Below are 22128 nucleotides of genomic sequence, written 5' to 3'. Positions count from 1 at the left end.
TTTTCTTTTTAGTACAAATAAGAGCCATAAGCTAATTTTTCAATATGCTTTTTTCAATATGTTTCAATATGTTCATATGGGTTTTATGTTGTTCAAATAATGGTCAAGGAAGTTTTGTTAATTCAGTATTTCTAATAATTTTCTAGGTACTTATAAAGCATTTCCAAAATAAAATTAATGAACTGCAAGGTAAACAAGAGTCTCTTGTTGTTTCTCAAGTTCGAGAGGAAATTTTACAGAATGAGGTAAGAAATAAGCAAAATACTGGGCTGATATAAGCCTCTCTTAGCCATTTCAGTCATATTTATATTTTTGTATAAATTTTTTAACTTAAGAAATGTACAGATGTAGTGTGAAAATATCAGTCTCATATCAAGCAAATATTGATAACTGTTTATGGAGAATCTGCCTTGTCGCGATGAAGCTCAAATATTAATTGCTTAAGTTGTTTTTATTTTATTTACAGCTAAGATTTTATAGTGTGGGCATATTGGAGAGTAGTGTTTGATTCTTTTGCCTGATTTTTTTTTTTTCATTGGCTGGGTAAACTTTATTGATGGTACATGACAAGGTAGGGCTCTCAGCCCCCCCTTCTTCAGGGGGTCTGGGATGCAAACTGGAGGATGGGCGATTCTCAGTACTGGGGGATCGAGTGGGGCCAGGACTCCCCAGCAGCTGACAGCCTCTCTTCCTCTCCATGCTGTCGCTTGGGCTGGTTGTCCAGGGGCTCTTACTCTTTGGATGCCATGTAGACCATAAGGTCTACCACCCTGTTGCTGTAGCCAAATTCATTGTCATACCAGGAAATGAGCTTAACGAAGTGGTCGTTGAGGGCAATGCCAGCCCCAGCATCAAAAGTGGAAGAGTGGGTGTCACTATTGAAGTTGCTCGAGACAACCTGGTCCTCAGTATAGCCCAGGATGCCCTTCAGGGGGCCCTCTGAAGCCTGCTTTACCACCTTCTTGATGTCATCGTACTTGGTCGCTTTCTCTAGCCAGCAGGTCAGATCCATGACGGGCACGTTGGGGGTGGGGACGCGGAAGGCCATGCCAGTGAGCTTCCCATTCAGCTCTGGGATGACCTTGCCCACCGCCTTGACAGCGCCAGTAGATGCAGGGATGATATTCTGGGCAGCGCCACGGCCATCACGCCACATTTTCCCCAAGGGGCCATCCACAGTCTTCTAGGTGGCAGTGACGGTGTGGACGGTGGTCATGAGTCCTTCCACAATGCTGAAGTTGTCATGGATGACCTTGGCCAAGGGGGCCAGGCAGTTGGTGGTACAGGAAGCATTGCTGGCAATCTTGAGGGAGTTGTCATACTTCTCATGGTTCACGCCCATCACAAACATGGGGGCATCAGCTGAAGGTGCAAAGATAATGACTCTTTTGGCGCCACCCTTCAAGTGAGCCCCAGCCTTCTCCATGGTTGTGAAGACACCAGTGGACTCCACAACATATTCAGCACCAGCATCACCCCATTTGATGTTGGTGGGATCTCGCTCCTGGAAGACAGTAATGGGACTCCCATTGATGACAAGCTTCCCATTCTCAACCTTGACAGTGCCTTTGAACTTGCCATGGGTGGAATCATACTGGAGCATGTAGACCATGTAGTTAAGGTCAATGAAGGGGTCATTGATGGCAACAACCTGCACTTTGCCAGAGAGTATAGCAGCCCTGGTGACCAGGCGTCCAATATGGCCAAATCCGTTTATTCCAACCTTCACCATCGTGCCTCAGAGATGTGGCTGGCACTGCACGGAAAGATGCGGCTGTCTGTCTAGCGGGGAGGAGCAGAGAGTTGCCTGATTTTTTTAGAAGGTAAAATTGAATGGCCAAGGCAATTTCTATGTAAGTATTAATACTACTTAATTTGGTAAAGAAACAGGTAACACACCTTGACAGCCATGCTGGATTACCAATAACAGTACCATTACTTTCTGAAAACTCACCATTTTTACTACCCTAAGGTCCTTTTGATTCCAGAAAATGTAAAAAGGCTAGAAAAACTCATGCATCTGATTCTTCTTTGAAACTTGTGTACCATTTTTTTTATTATTCAATGATTTATTTGGTCTCAAAAGCAAAACAAAACATTATGAAAATGCCAATGTAAAAACACTCTGCAGTTTTGCAACCGTCAATTTAAAAATTCTTGAAAGGCTGTGTAGTTCAACATTGCACCATCTTTTTTAGCATTTAGATGAACTTAAAACATTAGTATAAGCATTAAATTTATGGAACCTTACAGACCTGTAGAAAAGTTTTTAGGAAAAGGAATGGAAAGAAGCATGTGTGTCTGTTGGCAAGATAAAGAACAGGGTCCGTTTTAGTCAAATCACAGTGTTGTTAATCTAGATGTACAGTAATGGTTAAGACATTCTTAGTTTAAGAATTGCTAACATATTTTGAAAATAGAAAAGGTACAACATGATTTTTATGCCTAGTTATTGGAAAACTAAGTAAGGCACTTAGTCTCTTGAGTAAAGATGCTGACAATCTGGTTTTTAATTGGAATATCAGCCTTTTATTGGAGTATTTAGGCCATTTGCATGTAATGTAATTATCTATATTGTTTGGCTTAAGACTGCCAATATTTATGTTTTTTATATTTGTCCACTATGTTTTGTTCTTTCTTTTTCTCTTTCCCTATTATCTTTTGGATTGAGTATTTTTGTGATCCCGTTTTGTCTTCTCTGATGACTTATTAGTTATACCTCTGTATTTAATTTTTTTAGTGGTTGATTCAGGTTTATGATATATAAATTTAACCTATCCAGGGCTACCTTCAAATAATATTATACTATGTCACATATAACGTGTGACCCTTACAACTGTGTTTACTCTTTACCCTTTCCCTTCCTTTGTGTCATTGTTGCAATCCATTTTCCTTCTACATATGCTATAAACCCATAATATGTCATTATTGTGTATGCTATAAAGTCAAAATCTTTTTTAAAAATTTAAAAATGATAAAATATCTTCTCTAAATACCTGCCTATTTACTATTTCTGCTACTCTATTTGTATAGATCCAAATGTCCATTTAGTATAATTTTTCTTCTGTTTTAATTTTTATAATATGGATCTCCTGGCAAAGAATTCTCTCAGCTTTTGTTTATCTGAAAGAATATTTATTTCATCTTCATTTTGAAAGACGTTTTTCACTAGGTATAGAATTTTAGGATGACAGTTTTGTTTATTTTGTTTTTGTCAGTACCTTAAAGATGTCACTTCATTGTTTTCTGGTTTTATAGTTTCGAGAAGTTTGTTGTATTTCTTTTCTTCCGTCCACTATGCTGTTATTTTTCTCCCTGGATTTTTTTTTTTTAACTAAAGAAGTATGTTTATACAACAGTCATGCATAAAATACCGAATTCCCATGTACTTTTTCTGTCCCTTCATTTTCTAGGTCTCCAGTATGATAATAATATCAAAATAATGTAGATATCAAAACAAGAAATATTCCCAGAGATGTATGGTAGAATACTTAAGGTCACTGATGTTCTCTTCATTTTTTTTTATTTAGTCTTTTTTTCTCTCAGGTTCACCTTAAATAGTTTTTATTATATCTTCCAGTTCATTGATCCTTTGTATTACAATGCTGAATATGCTCTTAATCCCATCCAACATATCTTTCATTTCAGTTATTGTGTCTTTCATCTTCAGTTCTAATTGGTTATTTGTTTTTCTATTTTCCGTTATGCTCCTCACCATTTTAATGTTCACCTCTACCTTCTTGAGTATATGGAGTATATTTATTTTAGCTGTTTTAACATTTTTCTATTAATCACACTACCTTTGTCATCCCTGAGTCTTTCTTTTTTGATAGATTATCCTTCTATTTGTGTGTCATATTTTCCTACTTTTTTGCATGCCTGATCATTTTGATTGGATATTGGACATTGTGAATTTTAGGTTGTTGGTTATTGAGTTTTGTTTGTTCTTTTAAATTGTACTGGACTTTGTTCTGGCACATAGTTAACTTAGTTGGAATCAGTTTCATCCCTTCAAATTTTGTTTTTAAGCTTTGTTGGAATGGATCCAGTGCAGTCATTACTCTAGGACTACTTTATTCCTGTTCCTAAGATGATACTCTTCTGACAACTCTCTCTGATGCCCTGTAGTAGTATGATGGATTTCCTCTCTGGCTAGTGAGAATATAAGGAGTTCTCATCTTGTGTGAGTTCCAGGAATTGTTTCCATTGATTTTCTCTTCTGGCCTTGGGTAGTATCCTCTCAAAAGACATGTAGGTCAGTACTAGATGAAGACTTAAGAGGATCTCTGAAAATATCTGAAGTGTTCTGTGTACTGTCTTCTGTGGTACACTGCCTTGCAAAGTCTATCTGAACTTCTGTCTTTGTTGTCTCACTTTAGCAAGAGTACACTTATCTATTTAGGTTTTCCATCCTGCCCTAACTCTTGAAAATGGCTTCCAAGCAATAACCTGGGCAATCAGAGAGCTCCTTTTGTGTGTTTATCTTCTCTCAGGAACCGTAGTTCTGCCATGCTGTTAACAAATGTCTACAAACAGTTGTTTCATATGTTTAGCCTCATGTTCTGTTTATTTAAGGAAAGAGGGCAAATTTCTGTCCTTTTATTCCATCACTGTTACAAGGGAGAACACATTGTACTCTTTAAACAGTGTTGCATTGTTTTTTTGTTTTTTTTTTAAATTTCTATAATATTTTTTATTAGAATAATTGTAGATTTACAGAAAAATCATGCAGAAAGAACAGAATTCCCATATACAACCCACATATACACACAGTTTTCCCTAGTATTAACATTTTGCATCAGTGTGCTACTTTTGTTGTGATTGATAAACCAAAAATACTACAATTTTATTATTAAATATAGTCCATATTTTATATTAGAGTTCACTATTTCTGCTATACAGTCCATATAAGTATGGACTATATTTAATAATATAAATATGGTATTAGAGTTCTTTCTATGCTTTTTACTGGTTTTAAAATTGCTTATTCTGGGATCATATACAACTTAGACTTGCCCATCTTAACTACTTTTAAATATACAGTTTAATGGTGTTAATTACATTCACAGTGTTGTGCTACCATTGCTTATGTGTTTGTTTCTAAAGTCGTAGAGCAGTAAAAAACCGAATAATGATTTAGAGTTTTTCAGCATAGTTAAAGCAAATACCCTTAATATCATTGGGAAGGGAATCATTTCCAACTTACCATGTCAAATATGGAAATCTAAAAAGATTTTTTCCAAACTCTGTATTTTACGTCCATGCCTTTCTTACCTAAAATGTCACCAAACCAAATTGCTTTTAAATCCCACCTGTTTCAATGGGAAGAAAATTTTATCAAGCTTTAACATATATTCATTCAATTGATGTTCAGACAGCCATGTATTCCCCAGAGCTTTTGTTTTTTAAATACTCCAATGACAAACTAGATATTTTATCTTTCATATTTTAGTACTTGTTTTAGTTTCCTAACTGCTTAAACAGACAGATGCCATGCAGTGGGTTGGCTGAAACAACAGAAATTTATTGGCCCGTGGTTTTGAGACTAGAGGAAGTTTAAAAAGCAAGGCTTCATCAAGGTGATGCTTTTTCCCAAAAGACTGGCATTCTGGGGCTCACTGCTAGTGATTCTTGCTCCTTGATTTTCCTGTCACCTGGCACTGTACATGGTGACCTCTCCTGGCTTCTCTGGGTTAGTCTGACTTCCAGCTTCATGCCATGGCTTTTCCTCTGTGTTTCTGAATTTCATTCTGTCTAAAAAGAACTCCAGCAATAGGACTAAGAACCACCCTGGATTCATCTAGGCCAGTAACAGGATTAACAACCATCCTGATTCAGCTGGGCCAAAACTTGAACTGAAGTCATCTCATCAGTTGGCCTTATTTACAGTGGGTTTACACCATAGAAATGACTTAAGGTTCAGAACATGTTTTTTCTGGGGTGCATAGCTCCAAACAACCACAGTCTGCCTTCTGACCATAAAAAAGACATGTTCTTCCCACATGCAAAATACATTCATTCCTCAAAAAAACTGAAAAAGTCTTAAGTCATTTCAGCAACAATCCTAACTGTTAAGTCTCAACAAACTGGTTATGGGTATAGTCTGTCCTAGAGCACAACTGCCCTCTGTCTGTGGACCTGTGAAACCTAGAAAAGAAGTTACTGGATCCCAATATACAATGGAGGAATAGGTATAAGATAAACAATACCACTCCAAAAGGGAGAAATTGGAAGGAAAACAAGAGTCACAGGTCCCAAACAAGTCCAAAACCCAGCAGGGCAATATTCATTATATTCCAAAGGCTGAGAATCATCTAAGGATCAGCGTTTTGTACTCCAGGCCTGATGGAGTAGCAGACCTATTGCTTCCATGCATTTGTGCGGAGCCCATCTCTGTCTGAACACTGGGTGAAGGCCCCACCCTCTCCAAGCATGGGGTTAGTGGCAGGCTCTCAGTGAATGTTGGGGCATAGGTCCCACCATCTCCCAGCATTGGGGTGGCAGCCAGGCACTTTGCGAATGCCAGGGAATAGGCGCTACCCTCTTTCACCACTGGGATGGTGGTCAGGCTCTTTGCAGATGCCAGGGCACAGGCCCCGCTATCTCAGAACACTGGAATAGCAGCATTCTCCCTGAATAAGTACCAGGGCAGATGACCTGGCCTCTACAAATGCAGGGATGAATGTGCTTTCTCCATACCCATGGGTGGGCCCACTCTCTTGGCCCAAGTTGATCTCTTCAGTCCAGACCTTGGCTCCATGGTCCTGCCCCTGAAGTCATTCTTCCTTCAATTTGTCCCTTCTCTTTACTTTTCTTTCCAGGCTGTCAGTGATTTCACTCACACAAATATCACAAAAACCTTTGCATGTGGTTCAAAGGGGTCTACACTATCAGACCATAGAGTTTTCCACAGACCCTTTCTGAATAACTTCATTTCCAATCCTGACTTCCACAGAAATGACTGACTGGATCCATGTTCAGTTAAACTTTGGCATGGAACCGTATCCTCTCAGAACTCGCTTTCCAAAAGCTCATGATAGAGTCATATTTGACCCGAGTCTCAGAGCACACTATCTGGGTAGGCTCAGAATTTTCAAAACCATGAAGCTGTGGTTTCTTTGTGCTTAAGAATTCTGTCCTCAGCTTACCCCTTTCCTCACACCTTTTATTATAAGCTTCAAGAAGTCAGACTGCACCTTCCACTCTCAGCTTGCAGATCTCCTCAGTTAAATCTAAGTTCATCACCTTCAAGTTCTGCCTTCTATCCAACGTCAGAACTCAGTTTTGCCAAGTTCTCTGCCACTTTATAACACACAGATGGCCTTTCTTCCAATTTCTAATAACACATTTATCATTACCTTCTAAGTACTCGTTGGAGGCACTGACAGTCTTCAAAGCAATCTAGGCTTTTTATATCAAGTACTTTACAGTTCTTTCAGCCTCTACTCATTACCCAATTGAAAACCATTTCTACATTTTAGGTATTTGTAATAGCAGCACCCCACTCCTGGTATGAAAAACCTTTTAGTTTCTTAGAAGCTAAAGCAAGTACCATATAATGGGTTGGTGTAATAACAAGATTTTATTGGCTAATGGTTTTGAGCCTAGAAAAAGTCCCAAATCAAGGTATTGTAAAGTAATGCTTTTTCCTAGAAGACTGTGGCATTTGGGGCTGACTGCCAGTGATCCTTGGTCCTTGGCTTTTCTATCACACGGCAATGCTCATGGCAACTTTTCCTGGCTTCTTGGGTTCCGTTGACTACTGGCTTCATGCCCTGGCTTTTTTTTCTCCCTGTGTCTGTATTTCGTTCTGCCTATAAAGGACTCTAGTAATAAGATTAAGACCCATCCATATTCATTTGGGCCATAGTTTAACTGAAGTAATCTCATCGAAAGGTCCTATTTATAATGGTTTAGACTCACAGGAATGGATTAAGATTAAGATCTTTCTCTAGGGTATATAGCTCCAAGCTACCACAGCACTCATAGATTTTCCATCTGCCTAATTTTCTATTCCTGTTAAATCCCGAAAATAATCTGATATTTTCTTGCATCAAAGTTGTAGTTAAAGGACTTAAACCTTTATTTGGACTCCCTAGATAAAAATGAGGTGGTTGGTGTTAATTATTTATTCCTCTCTTTCACAATATTTTCAGTTTACATATTTATTTTACTGATCATAGGTTATTTATATTTAGTGGGATTTTTATTGTACATAAACATTCTATAAAGACAGCTTTAGAAACTATTCAACATTTATCTCTAATATCTCTAATTGTGACTCATTAATAAAAATCTTGTTACTTGTCAAATATTCTAGAGGTAGAACTGTTATTTTATGAACAAATGGTGGTATGTTTGTAGGGTTTATAAGAAGAAGACATGGGTATAAATTCATACTTGGTTACTGTAATGCTCACCAGCAGGCCCAAGTACATATTTAGAGTCACACAACTACCATAGGCCACACGTAATGTTCTGGATAGAGTCCAGGAATCAGCATACCAGCAAGGTAATATCAGGGATTTCTCTTCAATAGGAATAGTCCTCACAGCAGTCCCCACAGTCATCCAGGATCTATTCTTTTTGCACCCCCAGTTGACAACACAAGTACAAAGAAATAAGACTCACTCTAGGCAAAACCAGCCTGATTTAGATGACTCATATCCACAAGAATGGTGTCTCTTCAATAACCCATGCACATAGATTTTATAGTTTCCACAAGATATATACCTAGTTTCAAAAATCATGACAACAAGACAGCCCAAAGGTTTATCTTTCAGGTATTTCAGTTTATACAGAGTTCTCCAAGCACAGATGCAGTTCAAATCAGTGGTCATTTTTACCACAAGGAGTATATCTGGTTACACGGCTGATATTACATCTTTATCTAGTTGAGAGCAGACCTAAAAAGTTAGCTGAACCCAAAGTCAGTTTCTCGTGCAGAAGAAAAAGAGTTATGTTTACCCTTTACTCACAGCAATCACTCATGTTTTTAAACTCTTCAAGCCTGCTGTTTTTTTCAGCTATTAAATGGAATAAGACCTTCCTTATTACATACTTCATTCATTCATTTAATAAATACTTATTGAGCAGGTATCAGTTACTAGTCTATACTTTTGGAATATAGTGATATGTAAAGCACTTGAAGTCCCTGCCCTCAAAGACCTTGCATTCTAATGGGTGGGGCAGAAAAATAATCAAATAAATATATATAGAATATAATGTCTCCCAGGCAACTTTCTTTGAATCAAAACTAGGTCCACGTCCCCTCTAAGCCAATTATTGGCAAGAGAATTGGACAGCTATACTGGGCTTAGACTGATCAGAATTTACCTGAGTCATATGAATACTTGAACAATAGCAAGGCCTTGCCAGCAAAGGAGGAGGAAATGACTGTCTAAGAGGCAACAGCTAATATGTCCTTCAGAACTAGACCTTCTTAGAATCAAGTCTTGTCCAGTGGTGCTCACGACTGCTAGCCATTCCTCCCAGCAAAGTTCTTAGGAACTCATCATGCAGATAGAAGCAGTATATTAAGGCACATAAGATGATTGAAAAACACATAGACACAAACAGATTGTACTCATTTAAAATGATAAAAAAAAAATTGTGGTTCAGTTTGTACTGAGACATGAAGATTTTAAGATCTTCATGAGTAAGAGGATGGAGTAAAACTGTCTTCTCTGTGGAAAGGGCTCTGGGCTGTGCACCAACTCCCAGCTGAGCTTTTCTCTGCAAGTGATTAAGATATCTGTATCTCTCACCAGGAAAGCCTGTTGGTCTACCTTTAGTGATATGATCTGAGTGACTCATTCTCTTTCACTTTGGTTCAGTAATAAACTATTAAGAAGGTACCATTTTTTTCATTAAGGAGTATGTGTTCATATTTTCTTCTTGATATTCAGTTCCACAGGGTTTAGCATGTATATAATTTTCAATATATATTAATCTAATATTAATGCATATTAATGTGTAAAAGTTAAAAATTATAATATTGCCTGTCATCCCACTAACCAGAGATAACTACCATTAACATTTTGCTATGTATTCTACCAGGTTTTTTTTCTATTAGAAAGATAAACATCTTTAGAGAGCTACAAAAACTGTGGGTAGGGCAATGCGACAGTGTCTCAGTGGCAGAATTCTCACCTGCCATGCTGGAGACCCAGGTTCAATTCCCGGTGCCTGCCCATGCTGAAAAAAAATGCAAAAAACTCTGGGTATGCATGCTCATGTTTGTGCATGTATGTGTACATATAATTTTTAAAGCATGTTCTTTTTGGCCAATTTATATGTGACTATCTTTTCATGCTCGGTAATATACCTCTTTATTAGCACTTTTATTAATAACATTTTATATAAATGAACCAATCGTAATAATATTTACTCAGTATTTAGTATATACCAGGCACTGTGCTAAGTGCTTGACATGCATTCTTTTATTTGATTCTCACCACAAGCCTTAAGAGTAGGTGTTGTATTATTCCCACTTTACAGATGGAGAAATTAATGCTAAGAGAAATTAAATACCTGTCTAAGATTACCAGCTAACAAGCAAAAGTGCTAGCTTTAGAACCCAGGACCTCTAACTCCAGATTTCTGGTTCTTAAAAAAATTATTTTACCAATCTCCTGTTGTTGAGCATCCAGATTATTTCTAGTTGTTGCTGTTTTTAATATGCAAGTAGCAGGAATCATTTTGATCATGCATCTTTGCTTATGGAATCCAATTATTTTCATAGTTTGAATTCACTAAAATACAAGGATTTTTTTAATGATAAATTTTCTATTTTTGTTATACTTCTCAGGGTTCTTTAAGTAGATACAAATAAAGGGAAGTTTTTGCTACTCTTTGTCCAGAACCAGATTTCTGAATTTACTTAATTTACCAAAGACTTTTCCTTTATTCATTGATAGTTGAAGTCATTAATTTCTTAATGAATAATTGTAAAACACCTACTCTCTGCCAAGCACAGCTTTAGGTGCTAGGTCTGCTGAGAACAGAATAAGACAACATCCCTGCTCTCATAGAGCTTACATTCCGCTTGGGGAGTTAGACAATAAACAAATGTGAGGTTTAAGTAAAATTAAATGAGACTGCTACAAAGGGCTTGGCATCGAACCTAACAAATAATAATGTCACAACCCAATACTACTTGTCCCTTAAGACCTAGCTCAAAGGCAGCTACCTTAGGAACCCGCTTTGAGTTATGCACCTCACAACCATCTCACTACTCCTGGACATCTCTCCATCATAGTACAATGTAGTAGAATTCTCATCCAATTGACTGCTTCTTTCACTAGACCAGAACTAATCAGCTGGTGTACTGGGAATGGGTTACAGGTGTACCACAAGATTGTGATGGCCGTAAATGTTTTATAATGGCAAAACACTCAAAATCATTTCACAGCCACTGAAAACTAAAAAAGTTGAAATCATACTGACCATTATGTGTATGGCTCTGCCTCTAACAATTTCCTTAGCTCAGTTATCACTGTTTTGAAACATAAGATTTCTATACCCAGTACCCATCACGAGAACATGCTCTGTAAAACCCACCTTTCTCTCACCTTTCTGTCAAATAATCCCAAGTACAGTCTGTATATTTCTTTGCTCACTGGAGATGTTACCAGCAGAGATATTCCATGTTTAAAATCTTTGGTTTTGGCCATGTTTTAATATGTTCTTATTTTCATACTTCTTTAACAAAGGATTTTCTTTAGTTTTTTTACCATTGTTATTAGATATTTGATAAATCTGTCTAAACATGATTGATTTTGTTAATTTTCTCTATTTTCATGTTTGTTTATTATTGTCTTTTGATTTTAGCAATTTGTCAAAATCTGATTCTTTGTGAAATTTTTTAAGTATATAATATAAAGAAAATGTAGTTGATTGTTACACTGAACCCAACATATAGTCCCCCTCCAGTCTCCTCCATTTTAATACCAGGTGCCATAAAAACATTACTGTTGTCTCTGGACCGTGGGTTGGAGGTACAGCATTAGACGTCTCCTCTGTGAAGAGAGGACTCTGTCTTTGTGTACCTTCAGGACCTAAGACAGCAGCCATCACAGAAAGAGCTCAGTACTCAATTATCTCTACTTTATATGTTTACATTCATTGTGAAGTGAATTACTGTAAAATATCATGATAGGGGCCATAAGAAAATTATGCAAATAAAATTATAAGGCATTGACTAAAACGAGGGATACATATTTATTGAGCTCCATATGTTTTGTGTGATATACTGTGCTAGATGTTTTAAATGCATTGTTATTTAATATTAAAAGTAAGCGCCTTTTTAAACAACTTGTAGCAGAGCTGAATGCACCAAAGAAAGTATCCCAAAACATTCCTTTCCCAACTTCTTTTTGAGTTCCCATAATTGGCCTGGCATCCGTGGAGGGAGAAGGTGGTCCAATTGCCTGGAACCTCTTAGAATGAGTGTAGGGAATGAAAGCTATTAATAACTGTAACATCCCAGAATACTCTTGTTGTTATGAAGGTTCATCGTATCTAGTATATATTATTAAAAGATAATCTGAATGTTTGTTTTTCAGGCCTACTGTTCAAAATAATTTCCTTGTGATTTTAATTTTTCATTTATTTACTACTCTCAATTTTAGATTACAAAGCTCCTAGAAGAATTGAGAGAAGCCAAAGAAAACCATACACCAGAGATGAAACATTTCATAAGCTTAGAAAAGAAAATTAAACTGATGGAAATGAGATATGAGCAAAGAGAACAGGAACTTCAACAGGTAAAATAGTAGACCACATTTATATATTTGTGTAATGCTTTACTTTTAATGCATCTAATTTGATATGGTTTTGCCATCCTAGAAAACTTTACTTCTTACAGTGTTTCCATTGTTTTCTATCTTGTTAAAAATGAATGTAGGGGCGGGCCGCGGTGGCTCAGCGGGCAAAGTGCTTGCCTGCTATGCCGGAGGACCTCGGTTCGATTCCCGGCCCCAGCCCATGTAACAAAAACGGAGAAACAGAATACAATAAAACAAGAAAATGTTTAAAAATGTTTCCCTTTCTTCCTTCCTTCCTTCCTTCTATCCTTCCTTCCTTCTCTCTGTCTTTCCTTTAAAAAAAAAAAAAAAAAAAAAAAAAAAAAAAAAAAAAAAATGAATGTAAATGTCCAGTTTTGAAAAATGGTTTGCCTTATATCTACAAATATAGTGAAAGTGCTTGTATTATTTTCCTAATAATTGATGGGTGGCTAAAAAATTTTACATTTCGCCTGGAAACAGGGCTTTGGGAACAAAGTTCCATATTCAACTAATTTCAAAAAATGTTTATATGAGATGCATTTACATTAAAATGTGATCATTTATAATATTATATACCTAGTAACAGCTAATCATGATTACTGCACTTAATTACACACAGATAAATAAATAATAAATTTTAAATGGCAGAAGTAAGAGCATGAATGCTTTTAGGCACTTGCTTAGGGCTGATACATAGTTTTACTAGAGAAGTGTAAATTATATACTATTTGAAAACAAAATATTATAGATTTGTAAACATTATTGTTTACCTGAATTCCATATAGAACCCCAGCTCTGTTTAATCATATCAAGATTCTAGCTCTGCCTTAGTATGAGAACTGAGTTATAATATTCTGAAATGGAGGACAAAGATTAGTGCAATTGATTTCTTATTCTTACTCTTCAACTTTTTTTTATTCTGGGGTTCTTTGAAAGCACTGGTGGATTGGAGCTGTGTACTCCAGAAAACATGTTCTTAATTGTAATCCATTCTATGAGTGTGGATCCATTCTAAATAGGACATTTTAATAAGGTTACTTCAGGATGGGTCTTAATCCTATTACTGGAATCCTTTACAAGCAGAATAAAATTCAGTATATGGAGAAAAAGCCCTAGCATTAAGCTAAAAGCCAGTAAAACTCAGAGAAGCCAGAGGGGTTGCCATGTGACAGAAAAGCCAAGGACCAGAGATCACTGGCAGCCAGCCCCAAAATGCCACAGTCTTCTGGGAGAAAGGATCACTTTATGACACCTTGAATTTGGACTTTTTCTAGTCTCAAAACAATCAGCCAATAAAATCTTGTTATTATGCCAACCCATTACTTGTTACTTGCTTTAGTAGCCAGGAAACTAAAACATTTTTTTCATACCAGGAGTGGGGTGCTGCTATTACAAATACCTAAAATGTAGAAATGGTTTTCAGTTGGGTAATGAGTAGAGGCTGAAAGAACTGTAAAGTGCTTGATAGAAAAGGCCTAGATTGCTTTGAAGACTGTCAGTGCCTCCAATGAGTACTTAGAAGATAATGATAAATGTGTTATTAGAAATTGGAAGAAAGGCCATCTGTGTGTTATAAAGTGGCAGAGAACTTGGCAAAACTGAGTTCTGACGTTGGATAGAAGGCAGAACTTGAAGGTGATGAACTTAGATTTAACTGAGGAGATCTGCAAGCTGAGAGTGGAAGGTGCAGTCTGACTTCTTGAAGCTTATAATAAAAGGTGTGAGGAAAGGGGTAAGCTGAGGACAGAATTCTTAAACACAAAGAAACCACAGCTTCATGGTTTTGAAAATTCTGAGCCTACCCAGATAGTGTGCTCTGAGACTCGGGTCAAATATGACTCTATCATGAGCTTTTGGAAAGCGAGTTCTGAGAGGATACGGTTCCATGCCAAAGTTTAACTGAACATGGATCCAGTCAGTCATTTCTGTGGAAGTCAGGATTGGAAATGAAGTTATTCAGAAAGGGTCTGTGGAAAACTCTATGGTCTGATAGTGTAGACCCCTTTGAACCACATGCAAAGGTTTTTGTGATATTTGTGTGAGTGAAATCACTGACAGCCTGGAAAGAAAAGTAAAGAGAAGGGACAAATTGAAGGAAGAATGACTTCAGGGGCAGGACCATGGAGCCAAGGTCTGGACTGAAGAGATCAACTTGGGCCAAGAGAGTGGGCCCACCCATGGGTATGGAGAAAGCACATTCATCCCTGCATTTGTAGAGGCCAGGTCATCTGCCCTGGTACTTATTCAGGGAGAATGCTGCTATTCCAGTGTTCTGAGATAGCGGGGCCTGTGCCCTGGCATCTGCAAAGAGCCTGACCACCATCCCAGTGGTGAAAGAGGGTAGCGCCTATTCCCTGGCATTCGCAAAGTGCCTGGCTGCCACCCCAATGCTGGGAGATGGTGGGACCTATGCCCCAACATTCACTGAGAGCCTGCCACTAACCCCATGCTTGGAGAGGGTGGGGCCTTCACCCAGTGTTCAGACAGAGATGGGCTCCGCACAAATGCATGGAAGCAATAGGTCTGCTACTCCATCAGGCCTGGAGTACAAAACGCTGATCCTTAGATGATTCTCAGCCTTTGGAATATAATGAATATTGCCCTGCTGGGTTTTGGACTTGTTTGGGACCTGTGACTCTTGTTTTCCTTCCAATTTCTCCCTTTTGGAGTGGTATTGTTTATCCTATACCTATTCCTCCATTGTATATTGGGATCCAGTAACTTCTTTTCTAGGTTTCACAGGTCCACAGACAGAGGGCAGTTGTGCTCTAGGACAGACTATACCCATAACCAGTTTGTTGAGACTTAACAGTTAGGATTGTTGCTGAAATGACTTAAGACTTTTTCAGTTTTTTTGAGGAATGAATGTATTTTGCATGTGGGAAGAACATGTCTTTTTTATGGTCAGAAGGCAGACTGTGGTTGTTTGGAGCTATGCACCCCAGAAAAAACATGTTCTGAACCTTAAGTCATTTCTATGGTGTAAACCCACTGTAAATAAGGCCAACTGATGAGATGACTTCAGTTCAAGTGTGGCCCAGCTGAATCAGGATGGTTGTTAATCCCGTTACTGGCCTAGATGAATCCAGGGTGGTTCTTAGTCCTATTGCTGGAGTTCTTTTTAGACAGAATGAAATTCAGAAACACAGAGGAAAAGCCATGGCATGAAGCTGGAAGTCAGACTAACCCAGAGAAGCCAGGAGAACCAGCCATATACATTTCCATATGATAGAAAAGTCAAAGTCCAATGATTGCTGACAGCCAGCCCATGATACCGTAGTCTTTTGGTAGAATGCATCACCTTTATGAAGCCTTGCTTTTTTGGAATTCTGCTAGCCTCTAAACCATGGGCCAGTAAATTTCTGTTGTTTCAGCCAACCCATTACATGGTGTCTGTTTTTGTAGCAGGAAACCTTAACAAACCCATTGTATATTTGCACACCATCAACCATAGTAGTATTAAGGCATCATAGTATACTTCTATTTCACCAGAGCCTACCCATATTTACCACATTATAATACCTCTGGTAGAAAATGCATATAATTTGTTGATAAATATAAGATTTATTTCTTTTACTTGCTATAGGCATAAGCTATAAAATCACCTAATAACAAATAATTATTTACAGTCTTGTAAAGGAACATGGTTAATAAATTATATGTATTTATTGAAAGACTTTTAATATACTGTTTCATTAATAGTTATAAAATATGACAGTTTTGTTTGCTTAAGCAAAACAATAGTAGGACTTTTAGGACAACCTTGAATTATAGAGAAGGTGATGTATCTCAATTTTATATATAGCAGAGTAAAATACCAAAGTAATTTCACTAAATAAAGGGCATACAAAATCTTCAAGAAAGTTTATCGTTCAAAGCATCTTCACATTGAAAATTCATAAAACACTGTGTATTTCCCTTAACACAAGGACCTGATTACCAGAAAATATTTCCAAATTGCTTTTCTTAATGCATAAAATTTATTTTACATAGAGAATTATGTATATTTTATGTAGAGAATTATGAAGTTATTGTATCACCAAGATTAATTGCACAAACAAAGTCATCTTAAATTTAGCATGTTTAACATAGGGAAACATCACTGTATTTTTAGACAACTTAACTGTCTTAAGTTGTTTCTGTACGTCTAATTTACATTGGTTTGTAATGACTATGAATGGTGATTACCTTATCGATAAGGCATTTTTAAAATGTAAATATGATGAGTTACTGGGCGAAGTGCCTTCATGCCTTAGTTTCCTAGGGCTGCTATAACAAATGACTAAATTAGTTAGCTTAAAACAACCAAAGTTTATTGTATCATATGAAGTTTAGAAGCTGGAAGTCCAAAATCAAGGTGTTGTCAGTGCTGCGCTTCCTCTGAAGTCTGTAGGGAAGAATCTATCCCATGCCTCTCGCCTGGCCGCTGGCAGTGGCTTGCCAGCAATCCATGATGTTCTCTGCCTCAGTCATCACATGCTCTTCTGTGTCGGTGTCCAATTCTCCCCTTATTTATTAGGCTTCCAGTCTATTAGAATGGTCCCACCCTAATCCAGTTTGACCTCATCTTAACTAATAACATCTGTAAAGCTTTTATTTCCAAATATGATCACATTTGTAGAAAAGGTGATAATGCCTCATTTCACTGTGGAAAAAATTGATCCACATGAGCAAGGCAGTTTTTTGTGGTATTTTAGGGCAAGGACTGGAGCCAGGCTGCCTTGGTATATATTCTGGTTCTGCTTCCATCAAAAGGTTGTGTGCAAACCCTAAGCAGATTATTTTTTTAACTTATCTGTGCCTCCATTTATTTATCTGTAAAATGGCAATAAATAATAGCATCTGTCTTCTAGGGTGTTGATAGGATTACACAGTGCATGATACAGATAGATGCTATATGTCTTCTATTATTTTCATCATTTCTGTTGTTGTGATGTGATTCCTTAATGACGGGTTGTCTGCTAAAACTGTCTTGAATGCATTTCAGTTGCCATTCTTAAGAGAAACGTTTTTTGATTATATGTATTCTTATCAAGATATTAGAAATTTCTGATGCTTTAAGTAGTATTCTTTTTATAATTCACAGTTTTAAATTAAACATAAAATTCTCTAGTAAAATTAGATCCTAAATTTACCAGTTCTTAGCTTCTTAGCCTGTAAGTTACTTTGATGAACAAAATAGAGCCTGGTAAAAGGTTCTCCCTGTTTTTCTCTCTCTGACATAGAGGTCACATGTTTGTCAAACCCAGCATTGTCAACTTTAGTTCTTTAATACTGTTAAATGCACTTAAAGAGTAATACAAAATTTTTTTATTTGTAGATAATACAGCAAACATGCCAAGTAGTAGAGAGTGAGCAAAACAAAGAAATTGAGAAATGGAAAAACCTCGCACAGTTAAAGAATCGAGAGCTGGACAAGTTTCGCACAGAATTAGATTCAATATTGGATGTTCTCCGAGAGCTGCACCGACAGGGGGTTGTTGTCCCAGTTGCTTTTTCAGATGAGGCCAGTGCCCCAGAATATTAATAGAAACTCCTAATTTCATATGACCTCATAAAAGGGACTGACAATGGATGAGATGTGCCATTGTCAGATAGAGCTTTTAAAACAAGTATTCCAGTATACCCCCAGAATGCAAACAACACAAAAGCAATATTTCAAAATAAATTGTCCTTAGCCAACAAGAGAAAATGGAGGAGAAAATGCATCAGGGTGTATTTTACAGCAAATCAGTCACATTTTAAATAATTTATGGACAAGTTCTTTTATGTCAGATGATTATATTGTAAAAATGTACTCTAAAAGGTCTCACATGATAGAAATGGAAAGAAAAGAAAATTTCACATACTATATATCTCGTTGTTGACCAGCTATATATTCTTTCTGTCCTTTTTGTGAGAAAAAAAAATACTTCCTATTTTTCATGGAAACACTAGAGGAATGAGAGCTCAGTGACTTGTTCAGTCACAATTGTTGGCTGAGTAGTAGAGCTTCTTCTATAATTTAGACAAGAATGATAATTTCTGTAAATACAGACAGTGCTTGTGTTCTCTCAGGTTTCCATTCCTCTTTCTTTTTTGCACCTGATTAAGGTGGAAAATATATTTCACAAGTAACAGGGGAATTTGATTTATACATTGTTTTCATCCTAATGTAAAATGTGCCATATTATTTAAGCTGCATATCTTTTTTTAACATTTTTATTGTAAATATATGCACAAAAAGGCAATAAATTTTGAAGTACATTGTAACAAGTAGTTATAGATCAGGTTTCAAAGTTTTGTGTGGGTTTTAGTTCCACAATTTCAGGGTTTTCCTTATGGCTGTTCCAGGACACTTGAGACTAAAAGAAATACCAATATAATGATTCAGCTGTCATACTCATTTGTTAAATCCTATCTTCTCTGTTATAACTCCCCCTTTTCCTTTGATTCTTTTTCCAATCTTTAGAGGTATTTGGACTATGCCCATTCTAACTTTTTCATGTTGAAAAGGGGTATCAGCAATATGGGATAGGAGGATGGAACTAATGGATGTTTTTGGAGAGGCTGGTTCCTCTGGGTTTTGGGACTTACCTAGCCTAGGAACCACCTGGAGGTTATAGGTTTCTGGAAAGTAATCTTAGTATGTGAAACTTTTGTAGAATCTCAGAGCCCTAGGTGTTCTTTAACGTAACAGGAATAGTATTGGTTGGCAAACCATGGTAATTAGCAATATCCAGCTGAATAAGCTGTCTGTCTTCAGTGCCAGTCCTACATACTTTTCTGTAGCTTTTGAAATTATAAATAGAATATAATAACATTTTTACTATCTCTGTTTAAAAAGTAATATAATGTCCATTAAAAAATAACAAATAGGCAGGCCACAGTGGCTCAGCAGGCAGAGTTCTCACCTGCCATGCCAGAGACCTGGGTTCAATTCCTGGTGCCTGCCCATGTAAAAAAAAAAATATATATATATATATATATATATATATATATATATATATGCATAAAAGTATCTGGACTGTAATTTGTAGTGTACATTTCCCATTTCCAAAACCAGATGAGCCATGTTACAAAATCTGTGGGTAAGTTAAAACTATAGGCACCTTGTTATAAAATATTCTAGCCCACAATGTCCAATAGAAATATAATGTGAGACACATAGGTAATTTTAATTTTCTAGTAACCACCTTTAAAAGACTAAAAAGGAACTGGTTAAATTAAATTAATTTTATGTAATCTATCTAAAATATTTTCAATAGAGAAAGTTTTCATATTTTTACATTCTTCATACTAAGTCTTCAAAATGTGGTGTAAATTTTATATTATAACACATCTCTATTTGGACTAGCCACATGTCAAGTGCTCCATAATCACATGCCATATTGTGTGCAGTTGTAGAATAACAAGTGAGTGAACTACATTATTTCAAAGGATGGGTGAAATATAGTATCTCAGTAATATGAAATAATTAGTATAAGCAAACTCATAGAGTCAGAATCTAGAATACAGGTTACCAGGGGACTAGATGGAGATAGAGGATAGGGGATAGGAGGTTAAGGCTCTAAAATGTATAGTTTCTATTTGCTAATGGTAGGTGGTGATGGTAGCACAAAATTGTGAAGATAATAGCACTGAATTATATATTTGAATGTGGTTAAAAGGGGACAACTTAGGTTTTATATACAGTACTAGAATAAACTTTTTAAAAAAATGTATAGAACTGCACAATACAGTGACCCTAAATTAAACCATGGACTACAGATAATAGTTTACTTATTAAAATGTGCTTTCATCAGTTCTAACAAATAGGCCACACCAATGCAAGGTGTTAATAATAGGATGGTATGTGAGAATTCTGTGTTTTATACATGATTGTTCTGTAAACCTACAACTTCTCTTTTGAAAACTTACTTTACACATTTTTAAAAATGAGTGAAATAGGTGAATAGATCTTGGTGAAATAGCAAATGTGATGTGAAAATTTGCTAAACATAAGGAATACAATTATTTCATTAATGTACAGTACTTTTTTAATTCCCTTTTCCAAAGAAGGAGCTTTGTAGTTTGCTATTTTATTTTTTCATGTGAAAGAATCTTTTTTTTAACTTATAATATAAACATTCTATTTTGCTTATTTGAGTGTGTATTTTTGTACTTTTTTATCGGCAAGCCAGTGTATTTATATATATAGCTGCACCCATCCCTGCCTTTATCCTTTTGACTGAGTATCTATCCATGGACCATTCATTCTAAGCACAAACATAGCTGATTCTGAAACACAGGGGACTGTAAACATCAAATAGATTACCACTTAAAGAAAAAGTGCATCCTATTTTGATGAGGATTCTATATTCTATTTTGGAATAAGTTGTGCACATGACAGGTCTTCAATTCTGTTTACAGATTAAAGAGCCATAAGTAATATCAAAGTTGTTTGTTATATCTAAAACCTCAGGAGCCATACACCATTCCTTAGTTATTGCTCTTAAGACCCAGGATGAATGAGAACACAGAAGGTAGTCACCTTTAGGCTGTCTTGAAAAGGAAGGCTTTTATGACAATTTCATAAGTTCATTTTCATAAGAAAATTATCAATTTTCTTCCACCTTTCCTGTCTTTCTCACAATGTTATAAGGCACCTGTATCCACAGGGTTTCCCTAATGAACAGTATCAGGATAAACTGCTTGTAGTTGATACCTCTGCTTTTATGCAGAAATTTCTGACTGGAGCTACTACTTTTGAGCCCATAGCATTCTATAACTAGCATTTACCCATAAAGCCTGAGAAATGTGGGCTTTAGTACTGGAGTCCAATTACATAGTACAAAAATCCTATATTTGTGACTCTGTTATAAACAAGAGAAACAAAGTCTCCTTTCTCACTCATACCTACCAAGAACTCTAAAGGTCCAAGATCCAAGGCGTATTGTTTAACAGAGGTATTCTTACTCAGAAAAAAAGATAGTTCACAATTACATGGCTATTCAACTGTCATCCTGCTTTGAAGAGCTCCTTAGCAAAGAATGGTGGTAAGAACAGAATTGGAAAGTTTTCTAATCCTTACAAGTTCACTGATAATCCTAATTTAGTATTGGGACCCATCTGATTAATAATCTTTTCCTTCAGACCCCATAGAAGAGTCTTTAGTCAAAAACACATGTAGGAGAGTGGTATCTCACAAAATGGTGGAGTTGGAAGCCCTACAGGTCAGTCCCTCCACTGAAGTGACTATTTTGGAATGGGGTAGAATGATTGGACACTTGTAACAACCAGTGGAGTGCTTAATTTGAAAGGAGGGGCTACTGATCTTACATAAGAGAGCAGTGAAAACAAGCCCTCATATGCAGCTGGT

The 22128-nt window shown here is 36.6% G+C and overlaps 1 protein-coding gene and 1 pseudogene across 1 annotated transcript in view; one reads left to right on the top strand and one right to left on the bottom strand.

Annotated features, from left to right (window-relative positions):
- Positions 1 to 20883, top strand: part of CEP162 (centrosomal protein 162) — an 83407-nt gene extending 62524 nt beyond the window's left edge. Inside the window, 3 exon segments of the mRNA XM_077162353.1 lie at positions 147 to 245; positions 12633 to 12767; positions 18109 to 20883. Coding sequence (XP_077018468.1) covers positions 147 to 245; positions 12633 to 12767; positions 18109 to 18315 — 441 coding nt within the window. The 3' untranslated portion in view covers positions 18316 to 20883.
- LOC143684923 (glyceraldehyde-3-phosphate dehydrogenase pseudogene) lies at positions 542 to 1797 on the bottom strand (annotated as a pseudogene).
- Positions 20884 to 22128: the final 1245 nt, after the last annotated feature.

This window comes from Tamandua tetradactyla, chromosome 5 (assembly GCF_023851605.1).
Source record: "Tamandua tetradactyla isolate mTamTet1 chromosome 5, mTamTet1.pri, whole genome shotgun sequence".
NCBI classification, from domain to species: Eukaryota; Metazoa; Chordata; class Mammalia; order Pilosa; family Myrmecophagidae; genus Tamandua; species Tamandua tetradactyla.
This window is presented reverse-complemented; position numbering and strand designations above follow the sequence as displayed.